General features: G+C 43.3%; 1 protein-coding gene across 1 annotated transcript in view; it reads right to left on the bottom strand.

Moving 5' to 3' along the window:
• Nucleotides 1-27,136, bottom strand: part of adamts6 (ADAM metallopeptidase with thrombospondin type 1 motif, 6) — a 96,581-nt gene that overhangs the window by 14,614 nt on the left and 54,831 nt on the right. The window contains exons 18-23 of the mRNA XM_083793157.1: nucleotides 25,288-25,368; nucleotides 17,109-17,272; nucleotides 14,082-14,220; nucleotides 10,811-10,940; nucleotides 5,242-5,446; nucleotides 4,295-4,471 (exon numbers count right to left, since the gene is read on the bottom strand). Coding sequence (XP_083649283.1) covers nucleotides 4,295-4,471; nucleotides 5,242-5,446; nucleotides 10,811-10,940; nucleotides 14,082-14,220; nucleotides 17,109-17,272; nucleotides 25,288-25,368 — 896 coding nt within the window. The remainder of the gene's footprint in view (nucleotides 1-4,294; nucleotides 4,472-5,241; nucleotides 5,447-10,810; nucleotides 10,941-14,081; nucleotides 14,221-17,108; nucleotides 17,273-25,287; nucleotides 25,369-27,136) is intronic.

Below are 27,136 nucleotides of genomic sequence, written 5' to 3'. Positions count from 1 at the left end.
TTTGGTGTCCAAAATAAGGCTACCTCCATAGTACCTCTCAAAGGAGCTGTATCAACACTAAAAATCCTACATTCACATTGCTAAAGCGGAACAAACGATTAAAACAAAACTCTCTTCTCTCCTACTTTCTCCCCCTCTCCCATTTATCAGGTTCCCGCTGGGGGGTGACCGCCCATGCGCGCCGTAAGACCCTGATTTTGAACAATCAGGCTTGACTTTCTCATCAAATGGGGCTTTTATGGAAATTGCTCTCAGGAGCAGCTCAACTGATTTGGTGCTACCCGTGATGTCATCTGTATTGCCCCACTTTGTATAATTCCTCCCCCTCTTCAGTCTTCAGTTCCAAATTTACATTTCCACTTTGTTTACAATGTCTGCCATTGTTGATTTTCCAAGCTGGCATGGAATGGAAACAAGCCTGGTCATCAGTATTATATTGACTCAAAGATTAAATAATTTGCATTCAGCGTCCCCACCACATCAGGACATTGTGGTTCTGTAGCTAAAACTACTTTAAAAGCCAGACAGAAATGACATACCGGTAAACTGGTTATATCAGAGTGATGATTTAGGCTCAAACTATTAGAAATACGTTTGAGGGACATAAACAATATCATATTAAATATTAAAAACAGTTTCAAAATGCATGCATGTAGTTCATTTAAAATAAAATAAAACACAATTTTTACAGATAAACTATAGCCACAATGGATGTGTGTGTGTGTGTGTGTGTGTGTGTGAGAGCATGAGCCCAGCCATCAACACATGGCCGCCCCCATCATTTGAGCAGCTACAGTATAGCGGGGCTTTGCCGTCACCTTCACTGAGCCTCAGCCTTCAGATCATGTCATCCCTTCCCAATTAGAGGGTCTTTATTAAGGACCTGCTGCCGGGCCCATGACAGATGGCGTACGTCAATGGTCCAGTCTTAAGTGGGATTTGAACCAGTGACCTTTTGGCCCGGGAGACCGGGGGGAACTTCGCAAAGCCGCTGCCGCCGCTAACAATCTCCCCTTTCTGGCGCTCTCTCTCTCTCCGAGAGCCGAGCAAAGAAAAACAAGAGAGAGAGAGAGTGGAGAGTGTGAACGTTTGAGAGAGTGTGAGAGTTTAAGCTTGGTTTATACTTCGTCGTACAAACGGTGTCCGGTGCTGAAAATAGCCGATCTACAAGGACACACAATGCGTTACGTTGTCAGCTTGTAGATCGGCTATTGTAGGGGTCAATCGAGGGTTGTACGGCACTGTTTATCAAACAGTGGGTCGGGACCCATTTGTGGGCCCAGGACCAATTATTATGGGTCTCAACTCAAGTAAAATCCCATATTCTTTTCCGACATAAAAAATAAAAACATCTTGTGTTTAGGCTGGGGTTGTTTCTTCTTGGCAATGTTAGCACCTTTGGTGTTTTTTCCTTTGTAAGACGCTATTATTAACTACATTCTGTAGTCAGTCTGTATCAGTATGGATTTAGTTTGAACAAGTCCCATATACAGTATGAGCCCATGCTTAGCCTCTAAAGCATCACTTTGGATTGATTCATTGATAGCAGTCACTACAGTAGCGGTTGGAAACCTTTGCCGTAGCACGTTCTTACTATTTCAATGCAATTGTTACCTTGTGTTTTCCTTGCTTACTGTAAATCGCTTTGGATTCAAAGTGTCTGCTAAATTGTAAATTGTATGTCCAAACAAATTGAAATAAAGAGATACAAGATGTCTGACCCGACAGCAACGACATGACACAAATTATGCATTTTCAACTAAAAACGAGGCGACTCACGTAGGCCCCATTTTCCCCCCAGCTGGAATTATGTAATTTCTGTTGCATGACACGGTCAAACAGTCAAGTATAATAAATGAGCCTTCCAGACAGCTCTCCACATGTGCACGAGAAAGCGCCGCATAAGGCCGAGGGCTCTGTGAAAGTAGGTTAGACGTTTTTTTTGTACGACCATCTCCCTCAACCAAAAAGAACAGATTTTCAACTGACGAGGTGAAAGTTGAAGATCGTATATTTTCGGGGGAGCGGCCCGTACGACAAAAATATAAATTAGGCTTTAACTTTGACAGGGCATGACGAAGACCGTTATTATCGGCGGCGATTGAAGTGAGACGCCGCTGTCACGATCATGAATTCTTACTTGCCGATTAATTGTTGCTCAAATAATATGAGATTAACGATTTAATTGTGTTTCTGTCTATATACTATATAAAGAAAGCCAATCGCAGACACAAGCTCAAAATGCACTACACGTTTTGAGCTTGTACTGTAGATCGGCTATTTCCACTACTTTTGAAAAAGATATCAACAATAATGATGAGTTATGTGTGATTATGTGGTTATGTGTGACAGATAAGGCCATTATGAAAATAATGCTCCTGTTAGACAAACCAAAAAGATTGGGTATTTCCAACAGATAGCACAAGAAAGAAGGATAGGAATAGAAAACGTTTTGAGTCTAAAAAACCTTGATGTCTACGTTCTATTTTTTTTTTGCTGCGTCAGTGTGCTGGCATTCCTCTGTCTCTCATTATGAAAGCAGACCATGACCAAGACTGCATGCCTAACCCATAACCTTTGAACCCTGACCTCAGCAACACTCAGCAAACGTCCTGACTGACCACATCACTGAAACCTTACCGTGACCTAAAAAAACAAAAAGAAAAGAACAAATAGTGGGTCGGGCAGTGTTTCCCAAATAATGGTTTGAGGTCCGTTTTTGGGTCTTGTATGAAATAGGCCTTTTTTTCTAAAATCTAAAGTAGCAGATCCATGAGCTATAAAAAAGGCATTAAGCAAAAAGCACAAAAAGTATAAATATGAAGATAAGAGGTTTCTACCCACAAGTCAAGCTTACCAAACACTGGGTCGGGACCCGTCGCGGACACATTTTTATGGGGAGTAAATATGCCCCAATGGGCACTGTTCTCGTCCTATTATAAATGTACCACGTCTCTCTACATATGTACGTCTGTAATCCACGTAACTCGAGAACCGGTCACCCCACCACAGGGAGTGCTGACGGTTGGATACGCAGTCCAGAACCACCACAAAAGGTTCTGGTCAGGCTCGGCCAGTGGACCTCAAAGTACATTCCATGACGTCACATTGAGATTAGGCAACACACACATATTTGGGCATGCCTGACACAGAACTCCATATATAGGAATAAAGCGACACAGAGAGACCGATATCTCCATACTGTATATAGGCATAAAAGGGACACAGACTGATGGGTAGAACGGGTACTCTGACACGGGTACAACAGGTATTGCATAGCCAGGTTTGGCATGGATCTCCAACTCCCATCGTTACCGACTCGGTGCTCTACAGCCAGGCACCGGTTTAGTTACTATAAAATAAAATACTAAATAATCAAATTAATTTCATCTCATTTCTCTTTTGGGTCTTGAGATACTAAAGGTTTAGGGGAAGTGCTGTGTCAAGGGAGGGCAGGACATTAACGGTGCTGAACATTGTTGATTTTGACAGCCCACATTTTGATTTAGTTTTAGTCATAGTATTTTGAATAAAATGTCATTTTGGAGGTGCCTTGATAGCGTCATTATGCCTGATTTATGCACTTTGTTGCATGCTGAAAATAGCCGATCTACAAGATTCTACGAGCTTGTAATCTGCTATTTTCAGTTCTCTGGATCTCTTCTCCACTAGTCCCTCCCAGAGCCATTGAAGGAGAGTTACGACATCTCCGTTCACTTCCTGGGGCCAGTCCAATGGCGGCTCCGTGCGGCTATCAGGGTCCGCTATGTGGAGCGGAATAGTTACAAAGTCCTAGACCAGAAGTTGACAGAATGCACTGGACCCAGGCAACAGCCCAGCTTTAATGATCTTAAATCCCTTTATTTTAGATTGTTTTTTAGTAATAGTACACATTAACATTACAGAGACTTTAGTTGTCACTGTACAATACTTTAAACCGTTTTCATGTTCCACACATGCCTAAAATTGCTGATATCTGCGCCGCTCTCATTGAAAACAATGTATTTAAAACTCCACCTTGTCACTCTCCAGTGCTGCATGAACAGCACTCGCTGTTTTCTGCCCCCTCAATGACGCCACTCTCCTAGTCTACACCACTCTGGTCCCTCCCTAACAGTCTTCAGTTTTAATTTGTTGACAACATTGTCAATATATTGAGTCTTAGTTTTAGTCATAGGTTAGTTTACTTTTAGTTTTCATTTAGTGTCTGTCAGTGAAAAAAGGTAGTCGATGAACATTTTTTGTTATACAGTAGTTTTCGTCGAAATCAACACTGGCGCTAGTTAGTCCTTACCTGTCCCCATTCTCCAGGGATCCAGCGGGGCGGTGGACAGCGTCCCTGACTGCAGCGGATCCTCACAGGCGGTTTGTTGTGGCTGGGACAGTGCGCCGGGGGGAAGGTCTTGGTCAGGTCACTGCTCTTGCACAGCACGATGCGATGCTTGAAGCCCGGGCCACATTTAGGAGTGCACTGCCAGGACACAAGACAAAGACGTACTTCAACTGAAGAAGACACATTTAGGATTACACTGCCAGGTCACAAGACAAAGTACTTCAACATTTAGGAGTACACTGCAAGGTCACAAGACAAAGTACTTCAACATTTAGGAGTGCACTGCCAGGTCACAAGGCAAAGTACTTCAACATTTAGGAGTGCACTGCCAGGTCACAAGACAAAGTACTTCAACATTTAGGAGTGCACTGCCAGGTCACAAGACAAAGTACTTCAACATAGGAGTACACTGCCAGGTCACAAGACAAAGTACTTCAACATTTAGGAGTGCACTGCCAGGTCACAAGACAAAGTACTTCAACATAGGAGTGCACTGCCAGGTCACAAGACAAAGTACTTCAACATAGGAGTACACTGCCAGGTCACAAGACTAAGTACTTCAACATTTAGGAGTACACTGCCAGGTCACAAGACAAAGTACTTCAACATAGGAGTGCACTGCCAGGTCACAATACAAAAGTACAGAGACAGTACATCAACTGAAGTCACATTTAGGAGTGCACTAGAGGACAGAAGACAAAGTAGTAGTACAGTACTTCAACTTTATCGTCATCAGATGACAGATTTTAATGGGTACAAAAAGAGAAAGCAATGAAAACAGGTCAGGAAGTGTCAAATACAGCGCTCGGGTGGCGCAGCGGTAAAGTCCACAAAAAAAGGAATATCAAATGACTAAATTGGGGAGGAAAGGGGAAAATGTCAAATGAAAAATACAAATGTGCTCTTACCTCTGACCAGTCCAGGGTGACCCACTGGGGCGGACAGGACTGGTTGTTGCAGGCCTCCCGCTGGATGGGTCTGTGGGTGAGACACAGGCTGTCCTCCAGGGTCTCCTCCTCAGCCGGGCCCATCCTACGGATGCACAGGACGGTCCGAGTCCGAGTGCCTCCGTCACACGTCTTCCCACACTCCGACCAGTCCCCGATGAACCACCTGGGGAAAAAAAATAAAAAAAATCATACACAGGAGTGTAAAAACAAACAAAAAAAAACAGTTTTTTTGTAGAGTGGTCACACGCTCTAACTAACGGTTACTTTTCGGGATTCAAATTCAAAAGTAGCAGATCGACAAGTTCGAACCGTGGGGCGATCTACTATCTTTGATGCTGTAGGTGTAGGACGACGCTGTAGTGTGATCAAGGAGGGCATTGATTTACGAAAACACACAAAGAGAGAAAGAAAAGAAAAACAAACTAAAAACACTATATAGTAGCTGCTAGCAATGATTACTTTCAGAATAGAGCTTTAACATTTATAACAATAAAAACCATACCAAAATATATCACTTTTACTCTACCTTACAAATCGTCTGTCAGGTGGAAACCTCATTATGTCTAAAACTGTTACTTTTCAGGATCAAAAGTAGCAGATCTACAAGCTGGAATTGCGTCGATTCAGGCCACGTTTTGAGCTTGCAGATCTGCTACTTTTGTGTGACACTGTAGAATGATCAAGTAAGATGATAATTTACAGAAAAGAAAAATATATATCAACCTTGCCAGGCTAGGGCTTTTTTCCCCCTTTTTTTTGTGAATCATATATTTCTTAACAATGGCAATCAACAGTCTTGTGTAGTATTGTTAGCATTCTTGTTTTAACACTGCAACGAGCAATCCACCTCCCATCACCAGATGGAATGTATACACAATCAATGATGTGTTCCAACAACTATGTTGGCTTTCATCACGACTCGAGCCCATAAAAATCTGAACTGCTTTTGTTTACATGGTTTCTTTGATACAGTGTTTCCCCCGGACTGCAGTGAGCTCACATTCCTGATGCTCGCCGCAATTTTAAAGGCCTGACTTTTTACACTTCAGTATAACCAATAGAATGAGTCTTCAACAGGGGGTCCACTTTTTATCATAAGACCCAATTACTGAATGTCAAGTCAGAATATGTATGGCACTGATTTGCTACGACACTAGGTATGGCACATTGAGTCCAATAGTAGCCTACTAGTGGTAGTGGTTCTCAAACGATTTATTGACAAAGGACAAATGTTATGGTCATTCAGGGCTGCTATCTCTATGTGTTTCTGGTAATATTACATGTATGTTGTATGTCCGTGGCAAGAATGGAACTTTGACCAAAAAAAGTCCACCACAAGCCAGCATGACGATGATGACCCCAGGGCATTCAACTTCACCATCAGTGGTTGTATTGACCTCCCCCATTTAAACTGGCAGCCAAATCCAGCCTGAATCAGATCTGTGCCACATCCAGATTGGAATCCGATTTGTTTAAATAAGTCTAAACACAAACAAGTCACATGGAATCCGATTTTTACAAACGCGACTTGAGCCACATTCAGAGGTGGTTTAAAATCTGATTAAAATCTGATTTCAGGAGATCCGTCTCAGTCTGAACGCAGTAATCTGATCTAAATGGGCATATGCATTTACAGTATCTATGTATGAATTACATAGATAAATGCATATGCCCATAAAACCATCACCATAGTTATATACACATAACTACATAGTTACCAAATGACCCAGCAGCCACTACTAAACATAACATAACCCCACATTCCTGAACACCCCTTCCATGTTGTACTGCTCTGGAACCATAAAACAAAGAAAGGTGCCTGGCCCCCTTGGGACATCTTTTGCCATAGCACAAGGGTTCCCAAACCTTTCAGGCCACGACTCCCCAAAATACTCATATTAGAACAGGATGGGGACCACCCTGACAAGCAGTTGGGATTGTAGGCATTACATTTAGTTTTACTCGATTCCACAGATAAACATTGTGAAAATAACCTAACTACAGTAAAAGAGCTTATATGTAGATCGTCTATTTTCCCAATGACCCGGTTTACCAAAGGACACCTCTTACACCATGGTGTAAGAGGTATGGTGTTGCACATGCTCAGGCCGCACATGAAGCCTGTGAACATAGACATTCCGTGCATAGATGTGCCACGCAATGGTAGGCCTCAGGCCTCAGGCCTGAGGCCTGGTATGGAAGCCTCAGGCCTCAGGTCTACCATTCTGAAATTTAATTTAATAATATTTGGACTTCTGGACAGCTGACAGTAGGCTCTCTTCACTCCCATTCTGGGCGGGAAACCCTTTTGGTATCTTACCCCCTCAGGCTGGAAACCCATATTTGGGTTCTGTACAGTATGTACAGTATTCAAAAATTACAAAAAATTGATGCTGCTATATACATATTTGAAGTTTTTCAGAAAGCTTAGGTCAGGCTTTAGAAGGCGTTTTTAGAATCGGCCTTAGGCCTAAATGGGTTAAAAATAATAATAATTCAATTAAATGTATTTGATGCTGAAGGCCTTGTAGGCCCTGTAGGCCTTAATTTAAATAGCAGATGTACAAGCTGTGATCTGCTATTTTTGAGTAGTCAACACAAAAATCTAAAATGACACAGATGGTCACAGTAAACACATGAACATTACATACAATACTTGTATATTATCCCTCAAGGGTTCATAAAGTAAACTAGCCAGTACAATTAAATGCAGGTGGTAATTTTCAGAGCTTTCGCTTTTGGCATAAAGCAAACACTGAAAATTGTTAACATATGAAGCTGTAAATCATTAGTATTTTATTTGTTGCGTTTTCTTTACGGCTAGGGCTCCTTGAGGGCAAATTAATATCAGCAGTCTTTCTTGAGTGGCCGTGAGTTATAATTTGACACTTACTCTGCCTGTAATGATGACAAAAATAAAAATAAAAATGTACTGCCTCACGATGGAATCTCAAACACAGCTTTTGGATCTTACGTTTACAAAATTAAGCAACAGTGTAAGATTGTATGGCCAAAATGTATAAAACTCTGTGTAAGAGAGTTTTATAGATTTGGACACCCAAATGTTTTCTGTTTTTCAAAAATCCTGAACTTGTGTGCATGAGCGCAAGCCTAATATTCCGTCCCGTTAATTCCAACAATTAACCATAAATGGTTATTGCAGATTTGAGCAGCCTGGCGGTGCTCTGCGAATGAAGCCAATAAAGGAGCAGTTAAAAACCCTCTATATAAGATCTCTTGTGAGCTTGCAGATCAGCTATCTTCGATCTACAAATCTTGTAAATCTGCTATTTTCGGCACACATGGCTGAGGATAAATCAGACATTTCAACGCATCACAACCCGCCAAAATACATTTTAGTTGACTAAATCAACTGTAGATTTAGTCGACTAAAACTAGACTAAAACTAACATTGATTGATGACTGAAATATGACTAAAACTAATTGCAATTTTATTCAAAAGACTATGACTAAAACTTAATACAAATGTGCTTTCAAAATCATCAGCAGTGGAGGATCTTCTGAAATAGATAAGACCATAACACAATGTAGTGGACAGAAGCTCTTAATAAACACTTCTAGTTTGACATGATCCTTTTCTGCCAGCTTACAGCATCACATGACCGACTAAAGAAGGACGTGTGGGAAAAACGTGCCAAGAAAAATGTACCGGTATTGTATGTATTGTAGGCACATTCCTGGAGGTTTTTACAAATCGGGAAACCTGTGTGGAAAGTGGTGTACGCATACTCTGTGTGTGTATGCGGTCGTATGCGCATGGTTTAAACATTTGGCGCTTGGAGCGGCAAATGTCAGAAATATTAGTGGTATTAAATTATTTGACTCACGGTCAAACATAACTGTGTAGACTATAATAGAATATAATTCAGTCACACAGTAATGCCCTTAGTGTAAATTTAAAGATGCAATACTTTTAGCTCAGGGAGAGATGTAGCAGGGACCCCCCATGCATATTGTCTTAGCTGGGGAAGAGATGTAGCAGGGACCCCCACTACAGTCTACATATTGTCTAAAACTATGAACTAACCTCTTAGCTGGGGGAGGAATGTAGCAGGGACCCCCACTACATATTGTATAAAACTAGAAACTAACCTCTTAGCTGGGGGAGGAATGTAGCAGGGACCCCCACCACATATTGTCTAAAACTATGTTGTAGATTAAACCTTTTCATTGACTTTCATTGAGCTTCAAAGACTTGTTTGATGAACCTTTTGTTTTAACCCCAAAAATATCACATACTCATCACATACCTTACAAATCGTCTCTGTCGGGTGGAAAACTCATTATGTCGATATGTACAAAACTGTTTCTGTACTGTTCAGGATTAAAATGTTCAAATTCAAAAATAGCAGAATTAGCAGATCGCTTCATGCCATGCTTCGTGCTTACTGATCTGCTACTTTTGATGCTTTTGTGTGACACAAGTAGTGATCAAGTAGGGTGTTAATTTACGAAAAATTAAGTTTTCTAGCCCGACACAGCAAGGGTCCATTGAGGATTGTACTGTTCCAGTTCTAAGAGTATTTAATAGGCAATTCACACTGAGACGGACTGAATCCGTTTCATTGGAACCGTTTCCGAATACGGTTGCCTGGTCCCCGATGGCCATGATTCACATTACCCGAGATTCAACAGCGCACCCGGGTACACTTACATAACACACTTTAATCCTCCTGATGACGGTGTGCTTGATGGCTGGCGCGCACGGACACTGACCATCAACTGTGCGACATTGTCTCAAATAAATCCAGACACACTGAATTGCATTGCCTCTTTGCCGTTATACTACTATACTGTCAGCCTGCCTGCTATTCACTGTGTCAGTCAGTTCTGTGCTCCAGTGTCGTGTTTGATATTAGTTTGCTATGGATTCTACTTTAGCATTATTATTATTTTGTTTTACTTTGGAAACTATGCCAAGCAAAGCCCAAGAGCCACGGCCCACGTGTAATAAGATCAGCGCGTACTGCGGTGCTGCGCGTATACGCAGATTCAACAGGAGACGGGCGGCGTTGAGAAATGAGCTCGTGTTACGCGTTGTGCAGCACTGCAGCGGCTGTGTGTTTTTTTTGGTTGACGCTTGGCTTGTCGACTAGAGATTATGTCACGTTCTTAAAGTCCACTTCCTTCTTTAGGTACGCATGCATTCACATTGGAACGATCCGTATCTGAATACACTTCAACGGTCCAGAGACCCGCCCCCCATGCGGTCCCGGGGACGGTTGGGCAATCCGCTCCCGGGAACGGTACGCATCATTCACACTACCACAACATCTGCCAAGTGGTCCCGAGTGCGCACCCGGGACCATAGTGTGAATTGCCCCTAAGAGTGCATGTACGTACTCTGGGGACAAGGCTCCGTGTTGCAGGCCCTCTGGTTCGGAGAGTGTTTAAGAGTGCTGTATATACACATGTATGTACTCTGGGGGGCAAGGCTCCGTGTTGCAGGCCCTCTGGTTCGGAGAGTGTTTAAGAGTGCTGTATATACCAGTACACATGTACGTACTCTGGGGGGCAAGGCTCCGTGTTGCAGGCCCTCTGGTTCTCCGGGGGTTTGCCGTCTGGGTCACAGTAGCTGTTCTGGACCACCGAGTTATCGTCCAGCCTTTTACACACCACTTCCTGCTTCTGGGAGCCTGGGGGAGACCACAAACACACGCATACACACGCACACGCGCACACACACACACACACACACACACACACACACACACACACACACACACACACACACACACACACACACACACACACACACACACACAAACACCACATGCCAACCACCACATCCACGCACACACACACACACACACACACACACACACACACACACACACAACCGCAGGAGAAAAAGTAGCGATCAGTCCACTGGTGGACCAGAAGAACTTTGCGTTAAACACTCAGAGTAATATATCTGAGCCGGGTCCTTATGTCAAATAGGTTTTCTGGAGAGTATAGTAGAGATGGTATCGCTTTTCACTTTCTGGCAAAAATCCACACAAATTCCTTATTCTCTTTGCTGGATATCTTGGCAAATACCTTTTACAGAGTTGAGGCTCTTAACTGTTGCTTATGATGGCGAGGCCGGGGGATAGCGTATCAGCGTGTGCGTGCGTATGTAGTGCGTATGCGTGCGTGTGTACGTACGCTTGCGTGTGTCTGTGTGTGTGTGTTCCATACCATCTCAGAAAGGGTCTGTCTGGATGTCCCACACCAGACTGTTCTGGCAGACGTAATGAGATATGGATGTGTGTGTGTGTGTGTGTGTGTGTGTGTGTGTGTGTGTGTGTGTGTGTGTGTGTGCGTGTGTGCGTGCGTGCGTGCGTGCGTGCGTGCGTGCGTGCGTGCATGCGTGCGTGCGTGCGTGCGTGCGTGCGTGCGTGCGTGCGAGGAGTGAAACATAGTTTATAGGAAAGGAATAGTGCTCAGCATGGGGTAAAACAATCAGCACGTCAGAGGATGTTTTATATGAAATACTTTAGCAGCTTCACGATCTTATCTGCTTTATATATCTCATCTATTTTTAGTCTGCATGGAATAAAAATAAGAAAAACTATATGATTTATAACACATTGTGGCAGTCTGGCAGACACACACAAACACATTTAAATGACTTCTTTGTCCCACAAATGCATGTTGACCACTTGAGCCCTATATAAGATATTGTTTGTAATGTCTTTTTTTTATACTGTTTTTATTAATTTAATTGACAGGACAATAGACTGACAAGAAATAGGGAGAGAGAGATAGGGAGTGGCACGCAGCAAAGGTCGTCGGGATCGGGATTCGAACCTGCGACTCGCTGTCAGGCATAGCAGGTAGGTGCCCGGAGGTCTACTCCATGCCAGCCCTCTTTCAGCCTGTATTGATCGTTACAGAGGGACAGGGAGCACAGAGAGAGGCCAGCCGGAATCCAACCAGGGATTGTGTGCTATACCGTACCGCCCCAACCGCTTTGGCAGGTTGCCCCGCTTTAGCCCCACATCGCCGCTGTCGGACAGAGACCTGTTATCTCCACATTTTAACTTTATGTGTTTGTTCGTAAATAAATGCGACCAACTTCAGGGGTGCCTGCACTTTTTGGACTTGCAATCTACTTTTAAAATGACCAGCTCAATGAGATGGGGGGTAAAATAATCTTCCTCCCATTCTGTAAGGAAGTGGTACGTTTTTGGGTTCTTTGCCTCGCACATTTTGATATAACTTTTTAATACTACTGATGTTTGCACGCAGCACTCTTTGCAACGTATTGCAGTGGGAGTTTGCCTACTTTAAAAGCTGTAAAGGGAGCAGGTACTTCTTGATGTCAATCAGGGTTAGGGTCACCTTCATTTTTTGAATTTGGAAAAGTAACAGTTTTGGACCAGTGGAAACAGTTTTCGGTTTCCACCCGACAGAGACGATTTAAATGTTTTATTTGGAAAATAAATGTAAAAAATAAAAATAAAAGATATTATTATATAATTATACTATAATGACATACCCAAAATAGAGACACCAGGTTGAAGTCAGGATGGCTGTGCATGCTTTGTCCATTTAGGAAACCCAAAATAGAGACACCAGGTTGAAGTCAGGATGGCTGTGCATGCTTTGTCCATTTAGGAATGGTAGCACGCCGTTATATTATGCTTCCTCACAAAAACCACACGCTTATTCAGACATGGGTTTTTTACAAAGTATTACAAACTTGTCCAGAGGCCACGCTTGACAACTGGGGGAGAAGCACTATTTATTGTTACATGAAACCCATTGGTTTCAGGGCTCAAAGGTTTGGGTTTAGCCATTCTTGAGGCCCATGGTCAACATTTTCACTGTGGTTTTCAGACTTAAGAATATCTGACTTTGTAGGAGGCTTCTGGAACGTATTTGACCATACCACTCTGTGCCTACAAACCAGAAGATATGCTCGACTACTCATTCGTAGGAATTACACCATCCTTATTGCGCCACGCCAAAGTATGCAAAAAATATACATATTGAATGTATTATACAGGCTGAATCCACAAAGACCACACTGGCAGTATAGACTTCAGAAGAGCTTCTTATCTCTTGCATGAACGAACCAGATAAAAACTTGAAAGGAATGCTAATGCTAATTGGTTTCTCTGAAACCTTGAAGAATGAGTTTTTAAAAAAAAATTACAAAAGAATATTAGGCCTATTTTGAGTATTTCCAATTTTCTGTACTTTTACCACTCTCCACTGCACGCATGCACATCCAAGACAATTCAACGGGTGCTCGAACAAAAGAGATAAACTAAAGAGACTGCACACCGTTTTGAATGCTCCCAAAATAATGTATTACCAAATTCTTCGCAATTAGTATTTTACTGTTACTTTTTTACTTTACTTGCCGATACCAGCATTTCAGGCAGTATCGGCAGCCTTTCCGATACTGGTATTGGTATGGGATCAACTCTTGTCCTGATCCAGAGAAGGTTTGGGGCTGACATCGACGGCCTTACCTCCAGCGCAGGTGGCGGAGCATTAGAACAGAGATGAGCGGAGCTGCCTTACCTCCAGCGCAGGTGGCGGAGCATTAGAACAGAGATGAGCGGAGCTGCCTTACCTCCAGCGCAGGTGGCTGAGCATTAGAACAGAGATGAGCGGAGCTGCCTTACCTCCAGCGCAGGTGGCAGAGCATTAGAACAGAGATGAGCGGAGCTGCCTTACCTCCAGCGCAGGTGGCAGAGCATTAGAACAGAGATGAGCGGAGCTGCCTTACCTCCAGCGCAGGTGGCAGAGCATTAGAACAGAGATGAGCGGAGCTGCCTTACCTCCAGCGCAGGTGGCGGAGCATTCCGACCAGGGCAGGTGGTGCCAGGAGAACCCCACCTCGTTGTCCCCACTGCCCGTGCGCTGGATAGGCACGTTGAACTTGTATTCTATGCCCAGGTTCTGCTCCTGAAGGAGTACCTGTGGACGAGAGGACAATTTCAGAAAAGTCTTATGATTTATAGCATCAGCATAATATGTTTTTGGTGGTTCTCGCAGTGCGGCACGACAAGCAAATTAGCTATTTGCATCTGGGAATCCCTGGCACAAAACATTTTCAGATGGGGGGGGGGGGATATGGCACGAAGTATAAATGGCTGCGACGGCAAGCAGGTTTATGTATCGAGCACTGATCCATTTCCGGTTGCCGGAGCGGACTGTTATAGCCGCTGTTGCTTAAAGTCCCTAATAGCTGGTAGGTGTGCACAGCAAGCAAAATTATAACTCAGAGAGCTAAATACAACAGAGACCAGACAAAATGTGTGTCCTTTACAGCTAGGTAGCACTCACCCCACATGACAGTTCCGGTTTGTCGGTGGGAAGGTTTGTTGAGGGGGTAGGAGACCCCAGGTGCAGGGACGTTAAAAACATAAAAACTCGAAAAGGCATAAAAATGTGCGTGATGAACGAAGGAGCCATGATCCTGCAAACTATAGGGTCAAACCGGTGTAGTACAACCTCGGAACCAAAGACTCAGAAGCGAGGATGCCCGAAACAATATCTTAAGTTAAAATGTGAATGATTATAATTGTTGCAACAATAAAGACAGACAAATTGGTACAAACCAACCAACCCTCAAAAGATCCTGCCCGTCTTAGCCTCGGACCAAAACCTCAGCACCTACTGTATATATCCAGATGACATACCATGTGACACACAATTCTACTCAGTATGGCCCCATTCTATTTGTGCTGCTCTGACGCCTACAACGTACTTAAACTGACAAGAACACATGGCAGTAACTATTAATAGTATTACACCCTTCAATACAGTAGCAGGGGGGGGGGGGGAGGGGGGGGGGGGGCAGTATAGAGACCAGGATTACTGCATGTTTTTTGTGAGCACCAGGGGTTCTCAACCCTCGGGGGGTCGCCAAATTATATAAAAATAAAAATAAAGACAAAGAACTCTTGACGCACGAAAAAAGAAACTGACACCATGGCACTTATTAACATTGTAAAAAAAAAAGAAAAAAAAAGGAACACTTTTGTATTGAAAATAATGCCTTGATATATATATATATATATATATAAGTTATATATATATATAACTTATATATAAGTTGTATTATGTAACTTAATGTAATATTTGCATAATTTGTAAACTCTTGAATAATTTTCAATAAAGTATATATAAGAAGGAAATGAAGAGTTTACATAGTACACATAGTACATGCATACACTTTCCTTAATGATTATATCTTGTTTCAGTATTCATATGATATATTTTCTCTATTATAAGGTTATTTTTGCAGTCAGTTTGTATTGGGGGTGGGGAGGGGGTGCCGGGCGGGGGTCGCGAGACATGGCCAAAGCATTTCCGGGGGGTCCCCTGCAGCCAAAAAGGTTGAGAACCCCTGCCCTAGGGGACACGGGGAGAACATGCAAACTCAACCAGCGTCTACGCTCTTTACGTAGCTTTGAACGGTCAGTATATAGACGTCTATACAGTGATTATGTTAGCATGTGTGCGCAGAGCTGGACCAAAGAAACTAAGCAGGACTTCTTCAAGCCACAGAAGAATGGTCAGTGGCGGAGAGGAGGTCCAGTGGTCTGTGTCTATTCTAGTGGTGCTGCCCGCTGCGTGGTCGGGTATATTTAGGCGTCGTAGCCCAAAGTGAAAGCCAACCTCAGTCCTGAGGGGGCACTGAGGAGCCTGACAAACATACGCTCAGTAGGTTTAAGTTACATACCACCGCAGAAGCACGGCCACACACAAAACACAAACACGCACGCGCACACTCTGCCCGGCAGTGGTGGAAAGTAACATTTATTCAAGTGCTGTACTTATAAGTAACAACTGAGGTACTTTTACTTCACAAGCTTGTAGATCTGCTATTTTCAAATGGATGAAATTAAGTAATGTATGAAGTAATGTATGATCTACTAAAATATTTGTATACATTAGAAAACTTGTGAAACAGGACATTCTGCATAATGAGTACTTTCTACTTTTGGTACTTTTTTGTACATTTACGAAAACGTTTTTGTAAAAGTGTACATTTAGTACATTTAGATACTTTTGTACTTTTACTCAAATAAACTTGGCATTCCGGACTTATACTTGTAACAGACTTGTTATTGATACTTGATAATAATAAATAATAATAATAAATGTGAGTACTCTTTCCATCACTGCTGTCCCATACATGCATGCTCCACATACAGGCACATGCCAGGACACCTGTCATTTACAGCATTCAAATCCATGTACATACGTACTTCTTGGACATGCCAGAGCCATAACCCTTCAACAATAACACACGCCCTCGCCAAATACTGCGTGTTTACACTCCCCCCCCCCCCCCCCCCCACCCCGCCACACACACACACACACACACACACACACACACACACACACACACACACACACACACACACACACACACAAAGAGAAAAGCTTTTGACTTTCCCCATATAAATAGCAGTTACCTCCAAACAACTGGCTGAGGGTCAGCTGAGGTTTTGCAGCCAGATGTTGAGTCTAAGTGTGGACTGAGGCAGACCAGAGACACAGACAGGACGCTATCTCTCTCTCTCCCCTGCTTCTCAGCCTGCGGGGTTCTGGGACCCCAACCGAACCCGTCCCCCATCCCCAACCACCACTATGAATATCAAACATATTTACTCAAAGGTTTTGTGTGATGCTGTAATATGATCAAGTAGATCACAATAAGTTAAAATATGGAGATAAGAGGTTTCTGCCCAACAGAGACGATATCCAATAAAAATGAATAACAAGGCGCAAGTCCAACCAAAGGCTGATATACACAACAACAACAACAACAACAGTGACGTATAGTTAGTTACCATGACAACAAGGTTCTCGGTCGTGGCCCCCAGGGCCTCCAGAGACTCGGGCTCGTCGGAGGGTCTCTTGTAGTAGAAGGCGGTTCCTGCGATGTCAAACTTGCGGGGCCAGTCGATGGTCCACGCTCCGTTGATGTAGTAGTCGTCCCCTTCAGACTTCAATGCTGCAAACAGACAGCATATACATACATATGATATATTAAACCAGTCTTCAACGCTTTTCAGACCAAGGATGGCAGGGACCCCTCCACTAAAATATTGTCCAGCGGCAACAGTGAGGACGAGAATGCTGTTAGCAGCTCACCCATAGACATAGAAAGGTAGATGCCTCCTTCGGCTCTGGGGCGTCTGTATCTCAAGTGAGGGCAAGCGTCCGCTTTGGTCCCATAGAGTTAAGCAACGAAAGGGACGTGAGTCACGTGCCGGGGATGTGCCATGGTGCTCATGTCAGGCACACTTCCGCCCTCACGTGGATACAGGTCGCTCCAATGAATTGCCCAGAAAAGCATAGAGCTCTAGACAACTTGTCTGTGGTCTGCTCAGCCTCGGCCGGGTCGCCTGGAGGAGGGTGTCTGTGGCAAGACCCGAAACGATTCCAGATAACGACACTGATGATGTGTCCAATCAGTGGATGTTTTACTAACTTGCATGATATTGAGTTGTAGATTAAACCTTTTCATAGACATGGACATGATACTAGTTTGAGAGCACTGTCATAAGTGTTTACACATTATCTTGGATAATGTGAATTTTCAGAAATGTAACTAACCCTTTAAAGCCTCATAGTCAACGTGACTGTTGGCTGTGTACTTGGTCTGCTCTATTTCCCCTACCATATGTAGATGGGCAACTGCTGGCCCGGGGGCCACATGCGGCCCCCACCTTCAGTTAATGTGGCCCTCAGGTTAATATCATAATGTATATAGTATGGAATTCCGCTGTTACAATTCCAAACATGCAAACATGACCAGTGTCTAATTAGTAGCTTAATGACTAGTATTAAGCAATTAGCAAAAGAAAAATTCAGGATTTCGATTCAAAAATAGCAAAAAAGCTCAAACAAGTCGCAGTACGACGTGTTTTGAGCTTGTAGTGAGTTGCTTGTAGTGAGTGTGGAAAATATAGTTTCCCTCGATCTCCATCGTCAAAGTTTCCAACAACAAACAACAACAAAAAATTCGGGCCTAACAAATAATTAGAAAGAAGAAGAAAATGGCAGGTTACAACACATTTTTTGTGGTTTTTCTTCTTTTATTCTATTATTTGTTTGTTGTCATGATTTGTCACAACTCAAGTTGGGTTTGTACGACACTTATAAGGTATTTAAATAAATACGTTTATGTCTATGGGAAAAATGCATTGGGAATTATTTCCTGGGCCTGGCGTCGTCATGAAAGGGGGCGGGACTATAGGCTATACGCTCTATATACTTCATGCTGTTCCAAGAGCATGACAGCTCTGTAATCCAAAGCAGGCTCTCTCTCTCTCTCTCTCTCTCTCTCTCTCTCTCTCTCTCTCTCTCTCTCTCTCTCTCTCTCTCTCTCTCTCTCTCTCTCTCTCTCTCTCTGCTCGAGGAACGGTAGCTAAGACAACAGGTGGAGCCCAGTGTTTTGGTGCGATGATGTCATCAGCGTCATTCATCATCATCATCATCATCATCATCATCGTCAACATGTTGTGCTCCCTGTCTGATGTTACTGGCTGTTTTCACCCCGCCAACAGACACAAAACAGAGAGCAGAGCGAGCACGCACGCACACACACATGCGCGCGCGCGCTCACACACACACACACACATGCACAACTTTTTCACCGTACATGCACTGGAGCACACATACTGTACTATATATCGTCAGGTTAGGTGGAAACTTGTATGAATGGAGTGGTGGAAAGTAACTAAGTGCATTTACTCTATGTACTTGCGTATAATGTTGAGTTTTTTGGGGTTTTTTTTTTACTTTACTGGAGTACTTCCAATATTCAATAATTTTGAGTGGTGCAACCACTCACGGAGCTGTGTGTGTGGCTGGGTGGGTGGCTGGGTGGCTGCCTGGGTCTGAGCACGAAAATAGCATGGTTGTTTTTCACCACCTGTGCGCAACCTAACACACACACACACACAAACACACACGCACATTTTAACTGTATATATGATGAGTACAGTACAGTACAGTACAGTACAGTACAGTACAGTACAGTACAGTACAGTACAGTACAGTACAGTACAGTACAGTACAGTACAGTACAGTACAGTACAGTACAGGGACCCCCACACGGTAACTAGGGATGGAGCTCGTTAATTTGTATTGATAACAATCACCTTATCGATCAGGCTTATCGAGCCGGGTTCTTATCGAGCCAACTATCGAGCATTTTCTATTATTTTGTGGAAAGACAGGAGACAATAAATTGTCACAAACAGAACCAGTATCTTCAAATACAGTACATTTCTAACAGGCAATTGACCTTTTTACCAATACAATAATATTAAAGAAACTGTTAAACTTAAAAGTGTTATTTTGCTTACCCTGATAGCGCTGTTTGACAGGTATCAATACACTTTTAGACGACATGTTTGTGCCAGCATGGATGATTACATTTATTTCTTGATCGCCTCTTGCCATGATAGTTTGAACATGACGTCATGGGCCACTAGGCTCGATAACAGGCAGGTCGGTAATTGTCATTTCTTAACCGTTTCGGACGTGGGGCGACTCGCCGGAATCGGCCCGCCCCCCTGGGTGCGTTCCTGGGGGTCTGGATGTTCCGGGAACCCATGGGGACTCCCACATGGTAACTCTCTCATTTCTCTACCGTTTCGGACATGGGGCGGCTCGCCGGAATCGGTCTGCCCCCCTGGGCGCGTTCCCGGGGACCCCCGGGGACCCCCACACTCACTTCACTTTTTTTTAAACTTCTAATCACTACAAGCTCACTACGAGCTACTCACTGCTACTCACTCATTTTCAAACAATTTGCATTTGAAAACCTGCACTAGCCTACTTTTTACTAAAAGTACATTTTGATGCCAATACCTTTGTACTAGTGCTAATTTTGAATACCAAACTTGTACTTGTACAATTTCGACAACAGGATATTGATACTTTAACTTAAGTAAAAAAAATTGTGTACTTCTTCCGGCATCACTGCTTGTATGTTCAAAACATTCCAAAAAACCTGATGTGTATTCCAATTGATCCAATGTAGTTATTATTTAGTCACAAACTCTTGCTAATACTTTTCATTGGTGAAATATTTATAAAGCCAACAGATAAAAAACACTAGTCCTAAAAATAGCAGAAATAGTACAGACCTACAAGCTCACAACATGTGACCTCGTGGCGGCTATCTATGCTCCTTTTGTGTGACACTGTGTTATGACGAAGTAGAGCATGAAATTACCCCCAAAGATTTAACATTTAAATATGGAGATACAAGATTTCTGCCCGACAGCAACGATATATGCACACGCACATCGCATGCACTAATCTAGCTCCTCAAGTGCGAGAAAGAAAACACACACACACACACACACACACACACACACACACACACACACACACACGGACGCGCGCACACGTCAGGTGAAAGCTTGGAAGAATCTCCTGAATACCATTCTCTCCGGTTGTCAAAACAAAGGTTGGTCTCCAACCACAACAAGATGTGAAAATATCCACTTTCTCAGCATTGAAACGGAGCCAAATTTAGGAGAAATGATCCCAGGCCGGCTTTATTGTTGTTCTTCTGTGCATCTGACGCTGGTACAATCCACACGGATTACTGCAACACGTGTTTACTCCTCCTTTTGGACTGAGAGATTTTTTTTTAACTTAAAACCCACTTAAACCACAGCATCGGCATTGTGGGGAATGCTTTGTGTAAAATAAAAAAGCACAATATTTGCATCTGAAATGTAGTGGAGTAGAGGTGTAAATTATTTACACTACTGAATTAAAGTAATAATATCGCGAGTCCCTATCAAAGACCATCCTAGAGGGCACAGTAGAGGGAAAGTGATGAAGAGGCAGGCAGAGAAAGTCCTGGAAGGTCAACAACATCAAGGAATGGACTGGCTGCAGCCTCCAAACCCTGCTGTATGCACAGCAGAATGGACTGGCTGCAGCCTCCAAACCCTGCTGTATGCACAGCAGAATGGACTGGCTGCAGCCTCCAAACCCTGCTGTATGCACAGCAGAATGGACTGGCTGCAGCCTCCAAACCCTGCTGTATGCACAGCAGAATGGACTGGCTGCAGCCTCCAAACCTTGCTGTATGCACAGCAGAATGGACTGGCTGCAGCCTCCAAACCCTGCTGTATGCACAGCAGAATGGACTGGCTGCAGCCTCCAAACCCTGCTGTATGCACAGCAGAATGGACTGACTGCAGCCTCCAAACCTTGCTGTATGCACAGCAGAATGGACTGGCTGCAGCCTCCAAACCCTGCTGTATGCACAGCAGAATGGACTGGCTGCAGCCTCCAAACCCTGCTGTATGCACAGCAGAATGGACTGGCTGCAGCCTCCAAACCCTGCTGTATGCACAGCAGAAGAGCGCTGGAGATTTCCCTGACTTCCCTATACGGCCCCCTAGGCCATGGGATACGGCCCCCTAGGCCATGGGATGAGTGAGTGACCGACCGTAAAAAGTCACTTTCCACCAGTGCCATGCAGTAGAAATCCGTATAGTGTTAATTTATTTAACTCAAAATAAGAGGGGGGGGGGGGGATTATTTCATTTCATTGGAATTTGAAGAAGGGATTAGGGATCAATATTAGATGACGGCATGACATTTCACAATGTCGCTAGCTCAGATTTTTTTTGTAAATGTTAATATTCAGTCTTGTATTGTTCTCAACGCCCAGGGGTCCAAATGTCTGTAAATCTGAGAGTGAACAGGATTTTACAGTGTACAGTAGATTCAGGGGTCAGGGGGTGGCAGTGGTTCAGGGGTAGAGTGGCCAATAGAACGTCCGGATGGGAACCACAAGGTTCTCAGTTCGATCCTGGGTTAGTGTCGAAGTGTCCTTGAGCAAGACACTGTGCCTTGCATGGTTTCCTCCGCCATTGGTTACATGAATGTGTGTGTGAATGGGTGAATGTTATGCACAATCTGTAGGCCTACAATAAAGCGTTCTGGATAAAAGCACTATATAAATGCACCATTTACTATTTATTTAACTAATGCATATCAAACAGAGAGAGAAATAATAAAAAATAAAAATAAAAAAAGGTTGATCCAGTTCGGATCCAGCGTGGTACATTCGGCTTTGCCAAGCGTCTACTCTACGTGAACACGATTGGCCCTGTGTTCGCTGCACCTGCAGCGGGGAGTGTTGGGGCGGGGCGAGTAGGACGGAGGCTCTGCGTGTTCTTGGTGGGGGCTCCTCACTCACATGGCAGGTGAGTCAGTAGGATGTACAAATGTGTGTGGGAAGGAATCAATTGGCATAACAACTAAATTGGGGAGGGGAAAAAGGGGTAAAGAGCACCCCCCACGTCTGCAAAAACAAATATTCGCAGTAATTACGCTCTGCACAGCTAAGGGACCCCACACACGATGCCACAAAACAAAGAAAACTGTCCGCCTTTTAACCAACGGGACACTACGTACGTGACATTCATGACAACCACAACTTTACAAATTGCTCATGAGGGGCTCACGATCGGCCAGTAATTGCACCCTTTAAACTTTTTTGATATATAGACATCATATGCCCCCCTCGTAATCCTGCAGGACTTGAGCAGCTGTCACCACGCGGCCGCTATAAATCTGACGCCGCCACTGGCTTTCAAAGTGCTTGACGTTAAGTCATTAAGACCGGGAAAGCATCTGTGTCATGTTAGGTTTGAGCTTAAAAAAGCATTATGTTATATTCATTGAGCTTGTAGATCTGCTGTAGATCTGCTTGTAAAAAAATATATATATATATATATATATATATATATATATATATTGAGATGGGGTCCATGGCCAAATACATAATTTTGGAGGTCCTTGGCATGAAAAAGTTTTATAACTAATTCTGCGCTACAAAACCAAAGTGCAGTAACTACGTTTTTGGACAAACAAATTACATCAGGAACATTATTTTAAATTAGTGTAATATCACTTATCTGCAAATATCTGATCATTATGGCTGACCAGTTGAAACACTTTTAAACCCATTATCGGCCAAATGTATTTATTCCTGTAATGACTTACTCTTTGGCTTTGTAGGGTACATTTTCTAGAAAACTGTTAGGACATTTGTAGACATTTGTAGAATAGGCCTCATGCAGGTCGTAATGGGTTAAGCTCTCCGTCAACAGCGAGCGCGGCTATAAATCCAGCGACACTGTCACGCTGGCTTTCTCTCTGTTATTGGACCGGTCCGGGCCACAAAACAAGCCTTCTTCAATGAACAGCACACTCGTTTCATTGTTGTTTTGGTTGTATGACACCGGCTGCCACAGTGTGCTGCAGTGCAAACACACACGGTGCCGTGTCGGGGATATAAAACCATGTATGTCCGTATTGAACCCATTAACACATCGACTTCCAAGGATGTATTTCGACGCATGTCAATCCAAAGCCCGCACCACCAAGGGCGTTTTTTGTGTACCATAGCGTTAGAAGGAAAACTCCTTCTAACACTATGGACCAGAGCTAGTGTATGTCCAAAAACAGTTACTTGTCAGGATCCAAATTCATGACTAGCAAAACAAAAAGACAAAGGCAGATCTACAGGTTCAAAACGAACCGCAATGCAATGTGTTTGTAGATCTGCTATTTCCGCCAGATTTGTGTGGCACTGTAATCTGACGCAATAGGGCATTCATTTACAAAAAAAAACATAAAAAGTTAAAATACGGAGATAAGAGGTTTCTGCCTTACAGCAACAAAATATTGAACCAATGAAAAGTATAAAAAATGGCTTGTGACTAAATAATAACTACGTTGGATCAAAGTAACAGTATTGGACATGCAAGGTTTCCGTACGACAGCAGAGAAATGTCTTATCTTCATTTTGTGTTTTTCGTAACTTAACGCTGTACGTAATCGTACTACAGCATCACACAAAAGCATCAAACGTAGTTTGGAATATATGAGGTTTTCATTCGACAGAGACGTAATGGTTTTTGTTTAGTCTGGAAGTGAGGAGAAAAACCCTGTCGTCCGGTGCCAAGCTAGCCATTACATGATGCGTTTTTATAGGACAAGCAATGAATAGTTGTGCTTTATAGCACTGCATTAAGGCAACAAGTGATAAATAAAACAGCAGACTCCAAACAGCCGTCTTCTGCTTCGCTCTCGAGTCTCGACAGAGAAGTCACAAATGGGAGCACAGCAGTACGCTCATTGCCGGAAAAGTCCCCGGTTTGATTCTCTTGAGCAAGGAAGGCACTGAACCACCCTGACTGCTCCAGTGGAGCTGCTCAGTGGCCAACATTATATTAGACTGTGGTTGTACTGGTCGGCTCCCAGATTTGTGTGTGTGTGTGTGCGCGTGCGTGTGTGTGTGTGTGCAGGGCGTGCATGGTTGGAAATAAGCATCTTAGCTTAGCTACCTCCCTGGGTAAATAAAGTTAAAAGAAGAAATTACACAGTCGTATTATACGAGCTAAGAAAAATAATCACGACTCTAAATCTGCCAAATGATGATGTCACTGGTAGGCAGTTTTCTGAATTGTCCGCAGTCCTCCTATGAGACACAGACCAAGTAAAAATAATGGTGCCATCTTATTTTTATTTTATTAGGGAGGACTAATTATATGAAGACAGGTTGAAAATGGGTGAACTTAAAGATGGCCATCACCAACCACAAGACAAATCCAGGCAAACTTAATGAACTGGTGGGCGTGTCCACATAAAAACAACATTTTAACAAATACTACAAGAACAAAAAAGTGTACATAATAATAATATCTGATGATCATGTTTTAGGGTGGAAAAAATCACGGCACTCCAACGTTGGTCTGAAAGGTTCTTCCTGGGACAAAAATCACAAACTGGTTTGGTTGTGAGGATAAAAGTAAAAGGTTTGGTTGTGCGTACAAAGTAAATACGAGGACAAAGTAAGAACATAGACAGAGGAGACCACATTCACCCCCTTGTCTACACCGACGCGGTGCAGACTTATCATTTTTCCACGTTTTTGTGTTCGACAGGACACAGAATCGAGTTAAGGCCGACACTTACCGATGTAGTTTTTAGACATGGCCACTTCTTTTATTTCGATGTGTACGGAGCCCCTCGGTATCTGGACCACCTCCATGTAACCTGAAAGAAAAGGCCTATGGCATTAGAATTGTGCTTACGGTGACACCCGCAACCTGTTAACAACAGTACAACAGTTCAGTACAAGCACAGTGCTTATCCCATGGAAACCCTGTCTGAAAAGAGGCTGTGCCAAGGACCACCCCAGAAGAGAAGATTAATTAAAAAAGAATCTTGGTTATTCAAAACTTACCAAACATTTTCGACAAGCAGTTGCTTTTGCAAGATTCAAATACAAAAGTAGTAGCAGTAGCAGAAGTCAAAGCACTGTCACTTCGCGCCGCGTTTGGAGATTGCGAATCTGCTACTTTTGATCCCTTCTGGCTCCCAAACTATGGAATGAACTGCCCATTGCAGTTAGAACTGCAGACACATCTTCGGCCGTAGTGTGAAGACTCACCTCTTCAGACTCCACCTACTACTGGTCGAAGCCTCGACGACCCTGCAGGCTTATGCAAAGGCTAGGTCATTATTGACCATTCTATAGTGTTTATAGTTTCAATGTACAGATTATACAATTTTTCAATCGCTCTTCATTAAGAGTGTCTGCTAAATGCCTAAATTGTAAATTGTATAGTATCAGGGGATTGTCAGGTTCAACCCCATGCAAGGTTGTGCATGGCATTATCCTTCAGAAAACGAATACTTATACTTTAGGTCGTATGGATCATGTCAGGTCAAGATGCATAGAGCACGGATGGAAATGTGTGTTCACCCAAAAAGGACAAGGGGATTGCGAAGAAAGCCACAAAACAAATCCACCCCCCTTTCCCCAAACACATACACACAGTATTTTTAGACACTTTACTGGCCATACCATAGAAGGAGAAATATGTTTTCTCTCTCTCTCTCTCTCTCCCTCTCTCCCTCTCTCCCTCTCTCCCTCTCTCCCTCTCTCCCTCTCTCCCTCTCTCTCTCTCTCTCTCTCTCTCTCTCTCTCTCTCTCCCTCTCTCTCTCTCTCCCTCTCTCTCTCTCTCCCTCTCTCCCTCTCTCTCTCCCTCTCTCTCTCTCTCTCTCTCTCTCTCTCTCCAATTTTCAATACTTTTACTTCTACTCCACTACATGTAGTAGATTTGACTGCACTACACTTTTTGAAAACTTTAGTTATTAGTTACTTTGTGGATTTAGACTATTATTACAAAACCTACTGTACATTAAACACTTAGCCTATATACATTTCGGACATTTGAAAATAGCCGATCTCCAAGCTCGCAAGGCATTGTGGGCTTGTAGATCTGCTAGTTTCATAATATTTGTATACATTTTACAGTATACACCGGACATTCTGCATAATGACTACTTCTACTTTTACTCAAGTACATTTTGAATTCCGGACTTTTACTTAGAATAGTTCTTCATTTCGTACTTTTACTTAAGTAAAACATTTTAGTACTTTTTCCACCACTGCTCTCTGAGGCCTGATTTATACTTTGTCATACGGTGGTGCCTCACACCGAGAATAGGCGACCTACAAGCTCACAGCGTGTCGCGGACACGACACTTTGTGAGCTTGTAGGCCAGCTATTCTTGACGGTGCGTGCTGCACCGTCGTACGAGGGAGCATAAATGATGCATTACTCTCTCTGTAGACTGGAGAATGTCTCTCCACACAGAGAGCCAAGTTAGCATACCGCTATCTCTGTCCCTGATTCCCTTCACTGGATGACGTCATTAATAGGAATATATATTTTGACAGCATATAGCTCTAAACAGGGGGTTTGGGGGAGAAACCTCCTATCTCCCATGTTTCATTAGTTTTTCTTCTAAATG

Source organism: Protomyctophum parallelum (genome assembly GCF_964188405.1).
Source record: "Protomyctophum parallelum genome assembly, chromosome: 21".
Taxonomy (NCBI): domain Eukaryota; kingdom Metazoa; phylum Chordata; class Actinopteri; order Myctophiformes; family Myctophidae; genus Protomyctophum; species Protomyctophum parallelum.
The sequence above is the reverse complement of the archived record's forward strand: the minus strand, read 5'-3'. Positions and strand labels throughout refer to the sequence as shown.